Source organism: Heptranchias perlo, chromosome 2 (genome assembly GCF_035084215.1).
Source record: "Heptranchias perlo isolate sHepPer1 chromosome 2, sHepPer1.hap1, whole genome shotgun sequence".
Lineage (NCBI taxonomy): Eukaryota > Metazoa > Chordata > Chondrichthyes > Hexanchiformes > Hexanchidae > Heptranchias > Heptranchias perlo.
Genome location: NC_090326.1, coordinates 44535116 through 44554759, shown reverse-complemented (window position 1 = coordinate 44554759; position 19644 = coordinate 44535116). Strand labels below are relative to the sequence as shown.

At 45.5% G+C, this 19644-nt stretch overlaps 1 protein-coding gene across 2 annotated transcripts in view; it reads right to left on the bottom strand.

Annotated features, from left to right (window-relative positions):
* The window catches only part of ulk4 (unc-51 like kinase 4), a 548729-nt gene that overhangs the window by 302525 nt on the left and 226560 nt on the right, over window positions 1-19644 (bottom strand). For both annotated transcript variants that reach the window (XM_068001818.1, XM_068001817.1), the window contains exon 24: window positions 3617-3738. In XM_068001818.1, coding sequence (XP_067857919.1) covers window positions 3617-3738 — 122 coding nt within the window. The remainder of the gene's footprint in view (window positions 1-3616; window positions 3739-19644) is intronic.

The following is a 19644-nucleotide window of genomic DNA, read 5'->3' as shown; positions in this document are numbered from 1 at the left end:
TACATTCAAGTCCAAATCATTAATATATATCACAAAAAGCAAGGGACCTAGTACTAAGCCCTGCGGAACCCCACTGGAAACAGTCACAAAAACACCCATCGGCCATTACCCTTTGCTTCCTGCCACTGAGCCAATTTTGGATCCAACTTGCCACTTTCCCTTGGATCCCATGGGCTTTTACTTTTTTGACCAGTCTGCCATGTGGGATCTTGTCAAAAGCCTTGCCAAAATCCACGTAGACTATATCAAATCCTCATCGACCCTCCTTGTTACCTCCTCAAAAAATTCAATCAAGTTAGTGGGACATGACCTTCCCTTAACAAATCCATGCTGATTGTCCTTGATTAACCCGTGCCTTTCTAAATGACGATTTATGCTGTCCCTCAGATTTGATTCCAATAATTTGTCCACCACCGAGGTTAGACTGACTGGCCTATAATTACTTGGTCTATCCCTGTTTTTCATTTTTAAACAACGGTACAACATTAGCAGTCCTTCAATCCTTCAGCACCACGCTTGTAGCCAGGGAGGATTGGAAAATGATGGTCAGAGCCTCCGAGGAAGTTGCAGAAGTCTCAAGAGTTCAGACAATGTAAACTGTGAGACTAGATCACGCTAGTCCTTTGATAGTTGTCAGAATCAAGCACTCCTAAATTAGGAATTGGACAGTGATTTGCCAAGTTATCTCTGCTCTGCCCCAACTGTGTGCCTTTGCCATACCTCAGAGAAGCACTCCCTACTGCACCAATGTGACAATTTGCATTTCACATGCCAGCCATCCCTGTGCCTCTAAGTGAGATTGCCAATTTAGTGCCAGTTCTTGCCAAAATAGGGTTTTGTGGGCCAACAAGGAACTGTGTCGATAAACAACAACAACTTGCATTTATATAGCGCCATTAACATAGTAAAACGTCCCAAGGCGTTATCAATCAAAATTTGACACTGAGCCACATAAAGAATTAGGACAGGTGACTAAAAGCTTGGTCAAAGAGGTAGGTTTTAAGGAGCATCTTAAAGGAGGAGAGAGAGGTCTAGAGAGTCTAGGGAGGGAATTCCCGAGCTTAGGGCCTAGGCAGCGGAAGGTACGGCCACCAAAGGTGGTGAGATGAAAAAAGGGGACGGGCAAGAGGCCAGAATTGGTGAAGCGCAGAGATCTAGGAGGGTTATAGGGCTGGAGGATGTGACAGAATTAGGGAGGGGTGAGGCCATGGAGCGATTTGAAAACAAGGATGAGAATTTTAAAATTGAGACACTGCTGGACTGGCAGCCAATGTAGGTCAGCGAACACAGGGGTGTTGGGTGAACTGGATTTGATGCGAGTTAAGATATGGGCAGCAGAGCTTTGGATGAGTTCAAGTTTATGGAGGGTGGAAGATGGGAGGCTGGCCAGGAGAGCATTGAAATAGTCAAGTCTAGAGGTAATAACAACATGGATGAGGGTTTCAGCAGCAGATGACCTGAGGCAGGGTGGAGACGGGCGATGTTACAGAGGTGGGAGTGGGCGGTTTTGGTGATGGAACGGATATGGGGTCGAAAGCTCATCTCTGGGTCAAATAGGACGCCAAGGTTGCGAACGGTCCGGTTCAGCCACAGTCAGTGGCCAGGGAGAGGGATGGAGTCAGTGGCTAGGGAACAGAGTTTGAGGCGGGGACCGATGACAGTGGCTTTGATCTTCCAGATATCTATTTGGAGGAAATTTTTGCTCAATCGGTACTGGATGTCAGACGATCAGCATGACAAATCAGAGGCAGTGGAGGGTCAAGAGAGGTGGTGGTGAGATAGAGCTGGATATCGTCAGCCTACATGTGGAATCTGATGTTGTGTTTTCAGGTGATGTTGCCGAAGGGCAGTACGGAGATGAGAAATAGGAATGGGCCAAAGATAGGTTCTTGGAGGACTCCGGAGGTAATGGTGCGGGAGCGGGAAGAGAAACCATTGTAGGTGATTCTCTGGCTACGAGTGATAGGAATGGAACCAGGCGAGGGCAGTCCCATCCAGCTGGACGACAGAGGAGAGGTGTTGGAGGAGGACGAGGAGGCTGCAGACAGGTCGAGAAGGATGAGGAGGGATAGTTTACCATGGTCACAGTCACATAAGATGTCATTTGTGACTTTGATAAGGACCGTTTCAGTGCTGTGGCCGGAGCGAAAATATGATTGGAGGGGTTCAAACATGGAGTTACCGGAAAGATAGGCATGGATTTGGGAGGCGACAACATGTTCAAGGACTTGAGAGGAAAGGGAGGTTGGAGATGGGGCGGTAGTTTGCAAAGACAGAGGGGTCAAGGGTGGGTTTTTTGAGGAGCGGGATGATGACGGCAGATTTGAAGGGGAGGGGGACAGTAACTGAGGAGAGAGAACTGTTTACAATATCAGCTAGGAAGGGAAGTTGGGTGGTCAGCAGTTTGGTGGGAATAGGGTCGAGGGAGCAGGAGGTCGCATGGATAAAATGAACTCAGAGAGGGCATGAGGGGAGATAGGACAGGAATTGGAAAAAGATGCGAGTCCAGGGCTAGGGCAGGGGGTAACCTTAGATGAAGTTTGGCTTGGTGGGCTAGGGGAAGGGAGGGAAGTGGTAGAGGCAGCTGAACGGATGGTCTCAATCTTAGTGACAATCGCACTTGTTGTTGGAGGTGAAAGCGGAGGGGACGGAGAGAGAGGTTTAGGAATACGATTTGTAGTGGAAAAGAGAAGCCGGGCGCTATCTAATTGTGGGCAGTTTTGGCAGAGGAAAGCAGGATCCGAAAGTGCTTTACATGGTCCAGCCAGATCTGACGATGAATGACTAAACCAGTTGTCCACCATAAACGTTCAAGTCTGCATCCCTTGGATTTAATGGAGCGCAGACGAGGGTCATACTGGGGGGGAAAGACCAGGGTGAGAGAGTAATGGCTTTAATGGGGACAAGGGCATCAAAGGTGGAGGTGAGGGTGTGATTGATCAGATCAAGCATACTCAATGTATCCACTGAAGACATGATGTACAAATTATGTGTCTTGGAAAATAGTGTTTTAAGAGGGAAAGGGAAAACTAAGTACTTGAGAACTTGATAGTGTCCTGTTTAGCTAACATTTCAGAAATCAATCTGGAGTACTTTATTAAAACAGTGCAAAACAAATATAAATTAATTAGAAAAGGCACATGTTGATTTGTAACACTTGACTGGTTCAAGAACACTGGAACAAAAAATAACGTGTGAATTTCCATCGTGGTTCTCCCGATCATCTACCGTAACTTCAGTGGAAGAGCTGCAGAAACCCTGGAAAAACGACATAAACGGTTCCGCAGAAATTTGCCCCTCACGTTTCAACACTTGTGTGTCGAGCAGGAACATCGCCACGTTGTTTAGACCCAATTTCCTCATCAAAAATATTCTAGTAGAATTATTTGGAGATCTGCATGAATATCTTCAATTTAGTACAACCATAAGGTAAAGTAATGTTTCAAATATAACAAGGTAACAAACATCCACTTTTGGCTTATTTCTTATATTAATTTGTTCACTACTAGTGCACACACACAGATAAGTGGTTCAGTTTTAGGTGTTAAAAGCCTTTAATAAGCAAACCCTTTCTCTTCTGAGATACCGAATAAGTGCTCTTAAAAAGTTAGATTACCTGAGCTGTCACAAGATGGAGCATTACAGGCATCATGGGAAGACATGTCTTCAAATGTTTGGCTTGAATTGTTGATGGATGTTTGCGCCCAGAAACATTACATAGTGCAGAAAGAACACCACCTATTAGATAAAAAAGTTCTGTAAATTGATAGTCAACCTAGCTCCATGAACAAAGCAAATGATTTTATTTGTGCACAAACTAGAACTAAATGCTTTGTGACGTGTTAACCTGAGACATACAGCGTTAAATGAACAAACCTATCTAAATTTAGAAAGCATAGTTCATGTTAAATTTGTATTTTTATATTCTGGAATAAAAGGATCAAAAAGTTAAGCCCTGATTGACAATAAATTGAAGCTAATGCAACAATTATCGGTGGCAATGAGTAAAGTAAATCACATATTAGAATGTATTAAAAGGTCAATATTGAACCAAAATAGTGAAGTAATCCTGCCACTTTATAAATAATTGATGTGACCACACTGAGAATACGTGTACAGTTTTGGTCCCCATAGTACAAAGAAGATATTGCAGCTATTTAAAGGATGCAGAAGAGAGCAACCAGAATGACTGAGGGGATGGAGGGATTGGATTATCAGGAGCGATTATGTAAATTGGGCATGTTCTCACTGGAAAAGAGAAGATTGAGAGGTGATATGATTTCTGTTTTTAGGATTCTAAAGGGACTAGATAATGTAGACTATGACAAGCTGTTTCACTTTGTCCAGAACAGAATCAGAGGACATGTCCTGCCCTTAAAGGGGGGTAAATTCAAAACTAACCTGCAGAAATATTATTTCAGTGAGCGAGTGATCAATCTATGGATCAGGCTCCCTAGGGAGACGGTGGAAGCAGGTAGCATTGATTCATTGAAATGCAAATTAGATAGATTTCTTTCAGAAAGAAAAGAAAGACTTGCATTTATATAGCTCCTTTCACATCTTCAGGATGTGTTTACAGCCAATTAAGTACTTTTTGAAGTGTAATCACTATTGCAATATAGGAAATGCAACAGCCAATTTGCACACAACATGGTCCAACAAACAGCAATGTGATAATAACCAAATAATCTGCTTTTGGTGATGTTGGTTGATGGATAAATATTGTCCAGGACACCAGGGAGAATATTTTTGGATACAGTACATGAGTAATTTGAGACATGACATATGGCAAGTGTAATATGCTTGGGAGGAACTGGTGACTTTCCACGACTGAGGTTTTCCTCTTCTCATGTCTGGGTCTGTTGCAGACTAATGATGTGGAGATGCCGGTGATGGACTGGGGTTGACAATTGTAAACAATTTTACAACACCAAGTTATAGTCCAACGATTTTATTTGAAATTTACAAGCTTTCGGAGGCTTCCTCCTTCCTCAGGTAAATGTCAGGAACGTTTACCTGAGGAAGGAGGAAGCCTCCGAAAGCTTGTAAATTTCAAATAAAATCGGCAGACTAATTGGCATGATTAGATAACAACTCCACTATCATTGAATCATGTGACTACCGGGATGGTAGAAGGTGAACTAGATGGACCTTGATCTTTTATCGCCTGAGTTTCATATCCAGAGGGTGAATTGTACTTACAAGTTTAGCCAGGATTTATAGAATCTGAATAAACAGTTATGTTGGGTCCTCAATCTTTCTCAGCCCCATTAATTTGTATTGGAAATGTTGCAGACTAGGCTTGCAGGAAAATTCCCCTTCCCTACAGTTTGGGGGAAGAGAGGAGAATTCAGAGGAAAATTCATGCGATTCAATGGGCCAGATTTTGCTGTGAGTGGCGAACAAACAGCGCCAGCCGTTCATCAGACTTGCGCTTGCCTATAAGCTTTCTATGGGCTTTTGTACAGCAAATTGCTATCAGCCAAACAGCCCAAAATTGCAGCGTCCTCTACAGGAAATCTGGGACCCGTGTGAATGGGGCAAGCAACTGTGTATCTTCTTAACCAATCAGATTGAAGAATCATTAATGAGCAGCGCAGAGTTTGAACCAGGAAGTGTACATTAGAATAGTGAATTCAATGTGAAATCAGGTACAGAAAGCGAAATAAAAGGGGGAAAGAAAGATTGGATTAGGAGAGTGAGATAAGAGAGACAGAAAGAAAAAGTTAAAAAAAAATCTCCGATAACAATTAAAGCCTGAAGGAATGAGACTCCACACTTGCAATAGTTAATTTTCAGTGCCAAAGAGGTTGTTTGGCTGTAAGTAAGACTTGCCACACTGGAACGGACAAGCCCTAACTTTTTTTGGCGAGTTTAGTTCGAATCCGAGGTAAGAACAGGAACTTCATGTCGTTCAATACATTTGAATGGTGAGTCAGACGGCGAGATGCTGCTTTCACGCAGCTTTTGGAGGAGCAGGGCATCTCGGACAGCATCTTCTGGATTTCCACGTTTAACTGAACATGTGCGGTCACCAGAGGTTGCTGTCCAATTTGCACATAAATAACGGTGATCGCTATTAGCCTCACCATTATTTTTATAACAAAATCCAGCTCATGGTTTTGAAATTTGAATTTTTGAACTCAAACAAGTTCTCTCCCACATAAACATACAGGGATTCAAAGAAGATACACGTCAAAAGTCATACCAGGTATACACACTCACGTACATACATGCACGTACCCACACACACACTATTCTGCTCTAACAGTCATACGGGTCCTATTCCACAAACATCTGATGCATTGAAGCAAAAAAATGATTATCCACCTGACAGTACAATTGTTGGAAATTACCAGATTTTGTTAAAATGTCACCTTTGCCTTTAGATGTTATTAAAAATTTTACTTCTTCTGGCTGTATTAAAAATAAAAAGGCCAGGGTCTCCACTTCTGTGCTAATCAGACTATGATTCTCCTCCAATAAACCTCGAAGGGTGGAAAAACGAGTGGAAAAACCTGGCCGCATTGTCTAATCAAAGCAGGCAATTGACAAAATGAAACAGTCCAGAGTTAAAGTCTGAGAGCCAGCAGATTGAAATCATAGAAAATTTAAGGCACAGAAGGAGGCTATTCAGCCTATTATGTCCGCGCCGGCCGAAAATGAGCCACCCAGCCTAATCCCACTTTCCAGCACTTGGTCACGGCACTTCAGGTGCACAATGATTGAGTTAGGATGAAGCCCCCCTGTAGATGGGGGGGATGCGGGAGGTGCTGCTTGGAGTGACCATCCACCAGTGAAGGAGAGGCCCAGGTTTGGAACCAGCAGTGGAGAGCGGATTGATTCAAGAGCAGTTGGAGGAGCATAGTATCAGCTGAGGTGCTGATGGAGACTGAAACTGGAAAGTCCAATCCATATATTCCTTCACTTGGTCTCCACCTTCGCATGGGTAACCATTACATTGCACCGTGCACTTTGCAGCACCTCCCTTGCCTTTTTCAATAGAAGGTTGCACATGATAACCTACTGTCAACTCCATTCAGGACCAGCACCTTCATGAAACACATTTCTAACTTCATAATACCTAAAGAGAGCACCCTGACACAAGGATGTAGGGAGATTCCACCAATCATTGCATGTTTCTGCTTTTGTAAGAGAAGACAGCATGTAACAAGAGGGAGAGGATGATGACTAGGAAAAGTGTGGCCTCCTTACATCCTCTAACTCCTTTCAAATAATGATGTGGCGATGCCGGTGATGGACTGGGGTGGACAAATGTAAGGAATCTTACAAAACCAGGTTATAGTCCAACAGTTTTATTTGAAAGTCACAAGCTTTCGGAGGCTTCCTCCTTCATCACCTGATGACGGAGGAAGCCTCCGAAAGCATGTGATTTTCAAATAAAACTGTTGGACTATAACCTGGTGTTGTAAGATTCCTTACATCCTTTCAAAGAACAGAGACGGGAAATCAAGACAGGACTTGGATGAGAAAACAGATGATGAAGAAGCAGGAGGCATGGCCCCAGCTCAGAGTCTTCCCAACATTTCTGCTTCTTTCACATTTCATTCTGTTCAGTCACATAATCACTTAAATGAAACCTTGCATTTACTAGCAGCTTCAAGCCTACACATGGCAAAGACTGTTTGGCAGCAAATTGCAATAAGGACTTCTTGGTAGCTATTTTTCTTTCTTTCTCTTTCTGTGGCAAGGCCTTTTCAGCTGGTGTTACCAGGCACCTCACTTGGCACTCTGTCACTCAGTCACACTCTGCCAAGCAGCAGCACAGGTCTATCCACCTTGGGGATTCAGATAGTGATGTTGGGAGCAGTACATTTAGCACAAGTGAGCAGGAGCAGGTGGAGCAGGAAGGACCTGGCTGAAGAGTCCTCTCAGATGAGGCTGGGATCCTGATCTTCGGGGCCCAACTTTTAAAAGAAGGATGCTTTCAGAACACGAAAGATAGTTTGAGTCACTGGGGACATGCCTTGGAGCTTTCAACACACGGTAGTAGTGTGAAGGATTTCACAATCTGCATGTGCAGGGTTCTGCACTGTTCCTCGTGGCAGAGGCCATCATGCCAGTCTTTCAGTTTCTCATGAATGCTCAGATTGCGGCCGTACAGACCTTTTGCTGGATCCTCCTTGGAAAGGAAAACTGATTGTCTTGACTGAATGGAAAGTTCCACTAATAGGTACTTTAGCAATGTTACTGCTGCCACGTGGTCTTGCCCACCTACAAGGTGACACAGCTACCAAGAGCAGGAGCACGCCTGACCTGATAATGAATGATGATGTTGTCTCCCAGTGAAAACACAGCCACACCCTCCTCACTTATGTCAGAATGCGGGCATTCTACCCTGCTGTGTGAGGGTAGAATGAGGGCTACCCTCACACAGCAGACCAAAGCAGGCGAATCAGGGACCAGGTTCACAGAGGTTGAGAACCACCTCAATCCAAGGAACCTCTAACAAATACTTATTTGCCAGCTCACAGGCTTCATCCATGGAGGTTGCACAAAGCAGAAGAAGCAGATTAGGTAGTCAAACGACAAAACACACACAAGGGTAGGGTAGCAGTCACAGCCCAATTTGCTGCCGGTCTCGATAAACAACTTCAGGTTTCAGACACAGATTAAACTGGAAACGCCAGTTGATAGTGGCAATATGTGCACATGACCTGTGACCAACATAAGGGAGGAAATAGATGCAAGGCCAGATTGGCGCCGCTTCTATGTCTTATAAATATCATTTAAATCTGAGTGTTTCAGATTTGGTCTTGCTGCTCCCACCACATCTGTGACCAGAAATGTCTATTAAGTGCAAATTGGGTGAAAAAGTCTCCACCCTTTTTATTCTACCTCACGCTCTGGAAATAGGTGCACCTGGGGCATTAGACGGAGGAAAATTATCCCAATAATAGGTTTATATAACAATTTACCAGGGGCTCGCAGATTCTTAATTTAAATAAGAAGCATGGTATATTACAATCATTCCTAGGTGGTATGAATAAAAACCGTTGATTGATTTGTTGTTATTTCTTTTGTATTTGTCAACAAACTGCCTAATCCCTCTGGTGTGAAAACTGTTAATGCAGCGATGGATGGATCCTTCTTAGTCAATGCACACATTCATGCTCGCAGAGGTGTGAAATTGATCATGCAAGAATCTGCCCATTGGAATTTGGGTCATAAATTTTCAGATCAACTGTTAAAAGCCCGAGTCCCTCAGAGAGGAGGAGCACAACAGCTGCGTGAGCCAACCCTGTTTGGACACCAGTGGAACAGCTGAGTGCCACAACTGATTGAAATACTGGGATATTGCAGAGTCAGGGAACAAGACAGTCAGCTGTGACATTCAACTCTGTTTTGCTTCTGACTCTGTGATCTCCCTGCATTTCAGTCTCCTGGTATTTCAATCAGTTGTGAGACTCAGCTGTTTTAATGACATGCAAACAGACTTTGTCCCACGGTCTGTTCCTGACTGTGATGTCCTGACATTTCAATCAACAGCAAGATTCAACTGTTTTACCAGGTTACACACTAATGCTGTATACTTGGGTGTACAGCGCACAATTTCAAAATTTGCAGATGACACAAAACTTGGAAGGGTAGAGAACAGTGAGGCGGATAGCGAAAGACTTCAAGAGGACATAGACAGGCTGGTGGAATGGGCGGACACGTGGCATATGAAATTTAACGCAGAAAAATGTGAAGTGATACATTTTGGTAGGAAGACTGAGGAGAGGCAATATAAACTAAAGGGTACAATTCTAAAAGGGGTGCAGGAACAGAGAGATCTGGGGGTATATGTGCACAAATCGTTGAAGGTGGCAGGGCAGGTTGAGAAAGCAGTTAAGAAAACATATGGGATCCTGGGCTTTATAAATAGAGGCATAGAGTACAAAATCAAGGAAGTTATGAAGAAACTTTATAAAACACTGTTTCAGCCACAACTGGAATATTGTGTCCAGTTCCGGGCACCGCACTTTAGGAAGGATGTGAAGGCCTTAGAGAGGGTGCAGAAGAGATTTACTAGAATGATTCCAGGGATGCGGGACTTTAGTTACGTGGATAGACTGGAGAAGCTGGGGTTGTTCTCTTTATGGCAGAGAAGGTTGAGAGGAGATTTGGTAGAGGTGTTCAAAATCATGAAAGGTCTAGACAGAGTAGATAGAGAGAAATTGTTCCCATTGGCTGAAGGGTCAAGAACCAGAGGACACAGATTTAAGATGATTGGCAAAAGAACCAAAGGTGACATGAGGAAAAACTTTTATACACAGCGAGTGGTTATGATCTGGAATGCACTGCCTGAGGGTGTGGTGGAGGCAGATTTAATCGTGCCTTTCAAAAGGGAACTGGATAAGTACTTGAAGGGAAAAAATTTGCAGGGCTACGGGAATAGGGCGGGGGAGCTGGATTGCTCTTGCAGAGAGCCGGCACGGACTCGATGGGCCAAATGGCCTCCTTCTGTGCTGTAACCATTCTATGATTCTAATAATGTTGGTGAGTCTGAAGCCATCCTCTTCAGCTCCCACCAAGAATGTTATACCTTAGCTACCCGATTTCATTCTCCTTCCCAGGCTGAAACCAACAGTGTGCTACCTTGGGGTCTGTTTAACTTTGAACTGAGCTTTAAACCTCACAGCTACCATTCCGGCCACCACAATATTTCCAAACCACGTTCCTACCTTATTCACGCTGCTGCTGACACCCTCATCCATAACTACGTTACCGCCAGGCTAGGGGGTAGAAATTGGTATCCATTGCGCCCATTGTTCAGGCATAAAATGGACGCAACACTGACAAATTTAGCAGTGAGACAGCTGGTGCCCAATCTGCATGTACGTTTGGGCAACTGCTAAATTCTTCAGGCGCATTTTTTAGGCGTCCCGGGTGACCACTTGAAACATGCATTAAGCCCCTTGCATATGTTAATTAGGGGCCTAACGCCTATTGAAGAACCCCTCTGTAAAATTTGTTTAGGATGAGTGGAGCAGGTGGTGGGCCTACCCACTCAGAATTCTTCAGTGACCCTGCGGCCACCAACAAAAGTTAAGTTTGTAAAAAATTAAATTAAAAAAAAACCCTCCTGTGGAGCCAGGAGGAGCAGGAGTGTTGTGCTCCCCCAACTCTACAGTCATTGTGATTGCACCCTCCTGCCCGTTCCAGTCATCTCCCCTCCTAGGACTTAACTTCAGGCTACTGCAGGAAAGGCATGCAGCCTGACATTCGGCATCTTCAATGTGTGAGCTGCCTGTGGAGGTGCGACAGGCTCACACATAAAATGTTAGAGGCCCGAGGAATTTCTACCTTTAGATTTCTCCAATGCTCTCAAGTCCCATACTAAATCCCAAATACCTATCATCCTTGTTCATGGCAGCCACAGTGCCTCCTTAGTGCACTGATTTCAAAACCCTCATCCTCATATACAAATCTCACCATGTTCTCTCCCACCCTACTAATATAACACCCTTCGGTCCTACATATCAGCTTGCACCCTCTGCTCTTTCAACTCTTTTTATTTTGCATTCCCCCTTTGATGTTAGAGCCTTCAGTTATCATGCGTCTGCACTCTGAAATTCTCCTGCTAAACCACTTCACCTCTCCCCACCTTCAAAAGCCTCCTCAACCACAACATCGATCACCTCCCTAAACTCTTCTTCTATATACGAACATAAGAAATAGGAGCAGGAGTAGGCCATACGGCCCCTCGAGCCTGCTCCGCCATTTAATCAGATCATGGCTGATCGTCGATCTCAACTCCACTTTCTTGCCCGATCCCCATATCCCTTGATTCGCTTGGTGTCCAAAAATCTATCGATCTCAGCCTTGAATATACTCAATGACTGAGCATCCACAGCCCTCTGGGGTAAAGAATTCCAAAGATTCATAGCCCTTTGAATGAAGAAATTTCTCCTCATCTCAGTCCTAAATGGCCCTTATCCTGAGACTATGCCCCCTAGTTCTAGACTCTCTAGCCTGGGGAAACAGCCTCTCAGCATCTATCCTGAGAAGTCCACTCAGAATCTTATAAGTTTCAATGAGATCACCTCTCATTTTTCTAAACTCCAGAGAATATAGGCCCATTCTACTCAATCTCCCCTCCTGGACAACCCTCTCATCCCAGGAATCAATCTAGTGAACCTTCGTTGCACCGCCTCTAAGGCAAGTATATCCTTCCTTAGGTAAGGAGACCAAAACTGTACACATACTCCAGATGAGGTCTCATCAAAGCCCTGTGTAGTTGCAGCAAGACTTTCTTACTCTTGTACTCCAACCCCCTTGCAATAAAGGCCAACATACCTTTTGCCTTCCTAACTGCTTGCTGCAACTTCTGCTCAGTGTCTGATCTCTAACCTCTGCGAAGCACGTTGACATATTTTATTAAAATGCAATAATTATTGTTGTGGCCCATCAGAAAAAAACTGTAAGCCTCGGTCTTAATGCCTGATGATGCCTTGTTATTAAACTAACGCTCATTACCAATCTAAAGCTAAAATTTTAACGACAGGATTTGTGACTGTTCAAACAGGCTGAACAGACCCTAGATTATTTGTTTGTGGTATAGTCTTCCTTATTCTTTGTTTAGCATTCAAGTTCCACATACAAATTAATAGACCATTTCCCAAAAGGGCGTAAAACATTTGCACAAAGTCTTTTTAAGGTCTTGGCATCACACAAGCCCTTAGCTTACCAACAGCCTATGCTGTGTCTAAGACTTCACTCTGGTATTTAAAGGATGCGGCAGCATAAAGATCAAGTTAGTGCATTGGGGAATGAAAGAGGCTAAAATAGGAAGTTCCAGATGCTCCCAGTGAAAGAAAGAGTTAAGAGGCAGGTCAGGAGGAAGTGTTTTACAAAGAGGTTGAACTACTGGTTTTAAAGATTGATGAAGGCCATGTCAATAATGGATAATTTGTTCACCTTCCATATAAAAATGAATTATGCTAAAATAGTACAGAAAGCAAATGGAAAACTCTAGGATTTCATTTTGAAGGCAGCTTGGAACCCAAGTGCCCAAGCACTTGCTGTCTTGAGCTGTCACATTATTAGCATATTTCACATTGCTGCCTGGCAGTACTGAGTAAAGGCTAAGTCATTGGTTTGGCGATCACACGTGGCTTGGGCAGAGTAAAGGATAAATTCACCATTCCTAACAGGGAGCTGCACTCAAAGGGAACACAGGTTGGAGATAAGGCTACAACTCTGCAGTGCTGATTCTCTAATCCATGCTCCTTTTGAGCCTGGCTCCCAGCTTGGAGTGTTGAATTCACTGATACAAGGAGAAACAAAATATACAGACAATAGTAGCAGCTAATGCCATTCACTTATTTTCACGTTTCTTTCTTTCAGACTCTTCTCCTATTCCTGGATATTTTTCTTTTTTCAGCTCTCAGCATACATCTAACTAACCACTGGCACCTCTTGGCAGCAGCCTAGAATTATGGGCTCATCATCTGCTTAAAGAAAATGGAGGTCATGTACCAGCTGGCACTGGGAAAATCTTACAATAATCTCTTAACCCTTATGGGAAATGGACTTTTTGCCCAGGTTGAATTTTTTAACTTGCATTTTGGTATTGCTGGAATTAGCGCTTAAGGGGTTAACTACCAAGACCATGCAAAATATTCTTGATCACAGAAATCTATCAGCTCAGAAGAGACCATTGTCTGGGAAAAGACTCCTCGAGTTGTAAGTTTGTTTTGGCCCACACAATGGTGGTCTCAAGTGTTAATTAGTTAATCATGCCGGGGGCACTACTTCCAATCCCAAACATCTTGTGTTACTATCGCAGATGACCCACATTGTTCTCCCGAACTATCATTGGGACATCTTGCTGGTTAAATTGATATTCTATTCAATTTGCCCACTGTGGTGCATAGCTAACCAGACTGTGAGAAGCCCTCTGGTCACAGCTCAAAGAAAAGGTCACAGCCTGGGGCAATAACTTTGATTGACAGCTTTTTCTGCAACAAATGGGTGGACGGCAGGGCCTATATTGTCTGAAGTTCTCTGTGACTGGCAGCATCATGGGCAGAAATTCATATTACAGAATTATATCAGCCTGGGGTCAGAGAGGAAGAGTCAGAGGCCCCAGTTTTAACTTCCCTCAAAAATGAGGGTAGAAACTTGCCCCCTCTGATCCAACTGCCTTCCCGCTGTGTCCCGATGTTGAGGAGGCGAGCAGGACACCCGCATGAAGGAAGCCCACATGACAGAATGGGGATCTGACCTGCAATTTTATTTGGAGTCCTGAGCCCACTTCCGGGTTCCCTAATGCGCACGCAGACCCCGTATGCGGGACTCCCGCCGGCTATCCCACTTAAATCAATTAATTGGATACTTCATTAATTAGGAGACCTGATTTGTAGGATATTTTAGGAGGGGTGGGATTTTCAGGGCAACTGAGAGTGTTTCCCGTACTGGGGGAAACACTCCCAGTTCAAATGGACGTGTTGCAGCCACCAGCCTGTGGCAGCTGCAAAGGTCCATTTGACAGGTGGAGGGGGTGGGGAGGAGACCCTCACTCATTGCAGGAGGCCACTCTGTCACTTTGGACAAAGTTTGGCCTGCACCACCCTCCTCCTAACACAAAAAATCACAATCTTGCAACCTCAACCCTGGTGTCCAGACACATTTACCTACCTTACGGACCCCCTCAAACGTACATCTTCCGGATGGGGGCTGCCATAGCTGCAGTCATGACCTCTTCGGAGGACGAACAGCATCTCCAGCCTCGCCAGCCACCCCGTCCACCTCTGACACGTGGAGCTCCACAACACAGTGCTGTGACACATTCACCTGCACAGCAGGAGGGAGGGTAACCGCAGAGGGAGATGCGTCGCAGAAGGCACTACCCTCGCCACAGGGTCTACAGACCGAGGCTCAGCTTCCAGGACCTCTCTGAGCAGCAGTGCACACGGAGACTCATAGTCACTCGACATGTAGTCGTAGACATCTGCAGCCTCCTTCATGCCGAGCTGCTCCTGGCTGGCCCGAGCACCATCTTCTGACCTGCCGCTGTCAAAGTCACCACTGCCCTCAACAACTTCTCCTCTGCATCCTTCCAGGGTGTCACCGGGGACATCGCCAGCGTCTCTCAGTCGTCTGCACAAAAGAGCCCTGCAAATACACCTACACCCACTCTGCAGTGACGCAATGGGTGGCATCAGGTGTGGGTCTTCATGGTGATCCTCAGGAAAGAGCATTATTGCGCAAACCAGACAAGATTTGCAAAGATGTGGCAGTAGTGGTGATAACAATTTTTATGCTTTTTTGCAAAACAAACAAAAGTAAATCAAAAACATGACATTTTGTCTTGCACCCTTGTGCATCCCCTTTGTGCTCACAAAACCTTCGCCTTACGGTTACGGGAACCCCTGTGGCTTCAGCAAAGATAGTGGCAGGTTGCTCTTGTCCATGCTCTGACTGATGAGATGCTTTGCGCGGACGCCCTCTGGGTTTCGGTGCCCGTGAGGGTCCCTCCAAAGACTGCTCCACCTGCACCTGTGCAGGGGCAGACTCGGCCACCTGGAGAGGGGGCAGCATTGCGGGTATTGGTTGAGAGGGGGGCAACGGGTGAGATGTGGGAGCGCTTTGAGTGGCTTCCATGTCCCCTTTCACCATCATCCCTCTCCTGGCTCAGGCCCACATCACTCCTTCCACCCTGCTGGATGACAGTTTGGAGGGCTTGTGTGAAGCCTTGGAAGGCCAGTTGTAATGTATCTGTCAGCCTGTTTAAGGCAGCAGAATGTTGCTCACCCTGAATCCAAACGGCCGTTGTCAGGGCCTGAATGGACTCATTGTTGAGCCGTGCTTGAAGCTTGATGGAGGCTAGCCTTTCCTCCATCGCAGACATTCCCACACCTATCCACGAGACTATCTCAGAGATGCCTTCACGTCCCTGTGACACTATCTCAGCGATACTTTCCTGTACCTGTGCCACCATTCCACTCATGCAGGAGTTGGACTCCTCCATCCTCTGTGCGATTGTGGAGAGTGCGCGCGGCACCTGTTCCAGCGCCTCGGCAATGTGCTGCTGCCCCTCGATGACTCTCCTTTTCATGGCTGGCCCCCGGGGTTCAGCATCTGGGTCCAGCTGAGCAGAGCCTGGAGAAGAGTGCTCCCACCGACGCGTACTCTCTATGGCTGCTCCTGCCACCAGGGTCTGCTCGTGCTCACATGTGCGTGGTGACTCACCATGTGCAACCTCAACTAACTGAGGACGGGGACCCACCGAGGTGTGTGTATCTGCGCTGGTGGATGGCTGGCTCAGATGTGACGATGCCCCCTCAGAGGCCGGCAGGTCCTCTGAGGAATCGCCCACCGCCGTCACGGTGCTCGCAGATGGACCTGCAAGAGAACAGAAAGCAATATTAAGCATGTGGACAGATGTTGAGGTGCTACAGATGCCAAGTGATGCTAAGATCATTCGCTATCATGAGTGCTGAGTGTTAGATATCTGTCACCAGCCGCTTGTGCACTCCCAGTCTTGGCGTCCGCCACGGACAGGTACTCCAGCATCCAGCTTATTTCGAGTGCCTGCTGCTCCGTGTCTGTTAAGACCACCTGGTGGGGCGGGCCCCCTCCGGTCCTTGCCTTCTCCCGGGCATTCTGGCATCTCTTCTCCTATCAAGGCAAAACACAGAGGCGTGATTGAGTGATGGTTGCATGGTGACCCGCTGCATGCATTGGTGTGGCTGGGGATGAGCGTGAGGGAGATGCATGGGAGGGTGCGTGTGAGACATAGCCATGAGATTGTCTGAGGATTGGGTTGCGTGGTAGTGTTCGAATGGGAACTGGGGCGGTGAGTACGAACAGGCAAGGTGAGGATGATGGTTGAGTAGATGTGAGGAGTGATGCGAGAGCGTTGTGGTGGCAGTGCAGAAGGAGTTGTGTGGTGGTGGAGGTGATGTGGAAGATGGAGTGTGGGAGAATGCGTAAGTATACTCACTTTGGCTGACCTGGTTAGGTCATTAAATCTCTTCCTGCACTGGATCCAGGTTCGGCACACGTTGCCGCTGCTGCTGACCTCCTCGGCCACCTCCAGCCAGGGCTTCCTCGTGGTGGAGGGAGGACACCTTCTTCCATCCGATGGAAAAAAAAATTCCTTCCTCCTCCTCACCCCATCGAGCAGCACCTGGAGAGAGGAGTCAGTGAACCTTGGAGCAGCCTTGCCTCTGGCCTGCACCATGATCCAAAATTGGTTCTTTGCTTCAAGAGGAGCATTGGAGGACTGCCCCTTTAAATAGGGCTCCTCCTGCTGACAGCCTGTGATGCTGGTGCGCAGTGCGCCCACTGCGCAGGTCTGGAACGGGAACCCGGAAGCCATGGTAAGTGCCTTCAATTAGGCTGCGATCACGTGCGGAGCACCCTGAATTCACTGGGCACGTTACCCATGCGCCAAGTTGACCCCCTGCTGCCAACCCACCTCCCTCCTAATATCGGGCCCCTTGTGTCTGAACCTGCAAGAGTGTTTATCCAGTCCACCGTTTGGAGAGTGTTTATCCAGTCCACCGTTTGGAGGAAAGAAGAATTCTCATGGTGGCACATGATACATTTCTGTAGCCAGTATAAAGTGTTAGAGGTTCTCTGTTATGATCGCTAGGTCATGCTATCATTTACCTAGGTACTGGGTAGGAAAAGGTGTCAACTAGAGCATTGGGGAACCTAAGAAAATATCAAACGCAATAACCCAAAAATGTGACAGAGCTGACCATTGTGAGTCAGTTCACTTATATTGATCAGGAAATATGAGTACATATCAAAAAAGTAAACTCATTGTTCGGGCATCTATAGGAACATGCATGGAAACAATGTGGCATCTGCTATAACTCTACTCTGAGGGGCAAGAACTCTACTTGCCCAAAAAAACAGCAATGGACAACTAAAGAGATAAGGGACAGTATAAGACATAAGGAAAGGGCATACAATAAGGCAAAAAATGGCACAGATCCTGACGAATGGGAAAGATACAAAGATCAACAAAGGGTCACAAAACAGATAGTAAGAGCTACAAAAAGAGAGTATGAGAAGAAACTCGCAAGGGATATCAAAACCAATACGAAGAACGTTTATAGTTATATTAGGAAAAAGAGGGTGGTCAGGAGCAGTGTTGGCCCCTTAAAAACTGAAAGTGGGGATATTGTCATTGACAATGGGGAAATGGCGGACATGTTGAACAATTACTTTGCGTCAGTATTTACAGAAGAAAAAGAGGATAGCATGCCAGAAATCCCAAGAAAACTTATATTGAATCGGGGACAGGGACTCGATAAAATTAATATAAGTAAAGCAACAGTAATGAAGAAAATAATAGCACTAAAGAGTGACAAATCCCCAGGACCAGATGGTTTCCATCCCAGGGTTTTAAAGGAAGTAGGTGAGCACATTGCGGATGCCCTAACTTTCAAAGTTCTCTAGATTCAGGAACTGTCCCTCTAGATTGGAAAATTGCACATACCACTCCGCTTTTTAAGAAAGGAGAGAGAGGGAAACCGGGGAATTATAGACCAGTTAGCCTAACATCTGTTGTGGGGAAAATGCTGGAGTCTATAATGAAGGATAGGGTGACTGAACACCTCAAGAATTTTCAGTTAATCAGAGAGAGCCAGCATGGATTTGTGAAAGGTAGGTCGTGCCTGACAAACCTGATTGAATTTTTTGAATACGTGACTAAAGTAGTGGACAGGGGAATGTCAATGGATGTTATTTATATGGACTTCCAGAAGGCATTTGATAAGGTCCCACATAAGAGACTGTTAGCTAAGATAGAAGCCCATGGAATCGAGGGAAAAGTACGGACTTGGTTAGGAAGTTGGCTGAGCGAAAGGCGACAGAGAGTAGGGATAATGGGAAGGTACTCACATTGGCAGGATGTAACTAGTGGAGTCCTGCAGGGATCTGTCTTGGGGCCTCAATTATTCACAATATTTATTAACGACTTAGATGAAGGCATAGAAAGTCTCATATCTAAGTTTGCCGATGACACAAAGATTGGTGGCATTGTAAGCAGTGTGGATGAAAACATAAAATTACAAAGGGATATTGATAGATTAGGTGAATGGGCAAAACTGTGGCAAATGGAATTCAATGGAGACAAATGTGAGGTCATCCACTTTGGATCAAAAAAGGATAGAACAGGGTACTTTCTAAATGGTAAAAAGTTAAAAACAGTGGATGTCCAAAGGGACTTAGGGGTTCAGGTACATAGATCATTGAAGTGTCATGAACAGGTGCAGAAAATAATCAATAAGGCTAATGGAATGTTGGCCTTTATATCTGGAGGACTGGAGTACAAGGGGGCAGAAGTTATGCTGCAACTATACAAAACCCTGGTTAGACCGCACCTGGAGTACTGTGAGCAGTTCTGGGCACCGCACCTTCTGAAGGACATATTGGCCTTGGAGGGAGTGCAGCGTAGATTTACTAGAATGATACCCGGACTTCAAGGGTTAAGTTACGAGGAGAGATTACACACATTGGGGTTGTATTCTCTGGAGTTTCAAAGGTTAAGGGGTGATCTGATCGAAGTTTATAAGATATTAAGGGAAACAGATAGGGTGGATAGAGAGAAACTATTTCCGCTGGTTGGGGATTTTAGGAGTAGGGGGCACAGTCTAAAAATTAGAGCCAGACCTTTCA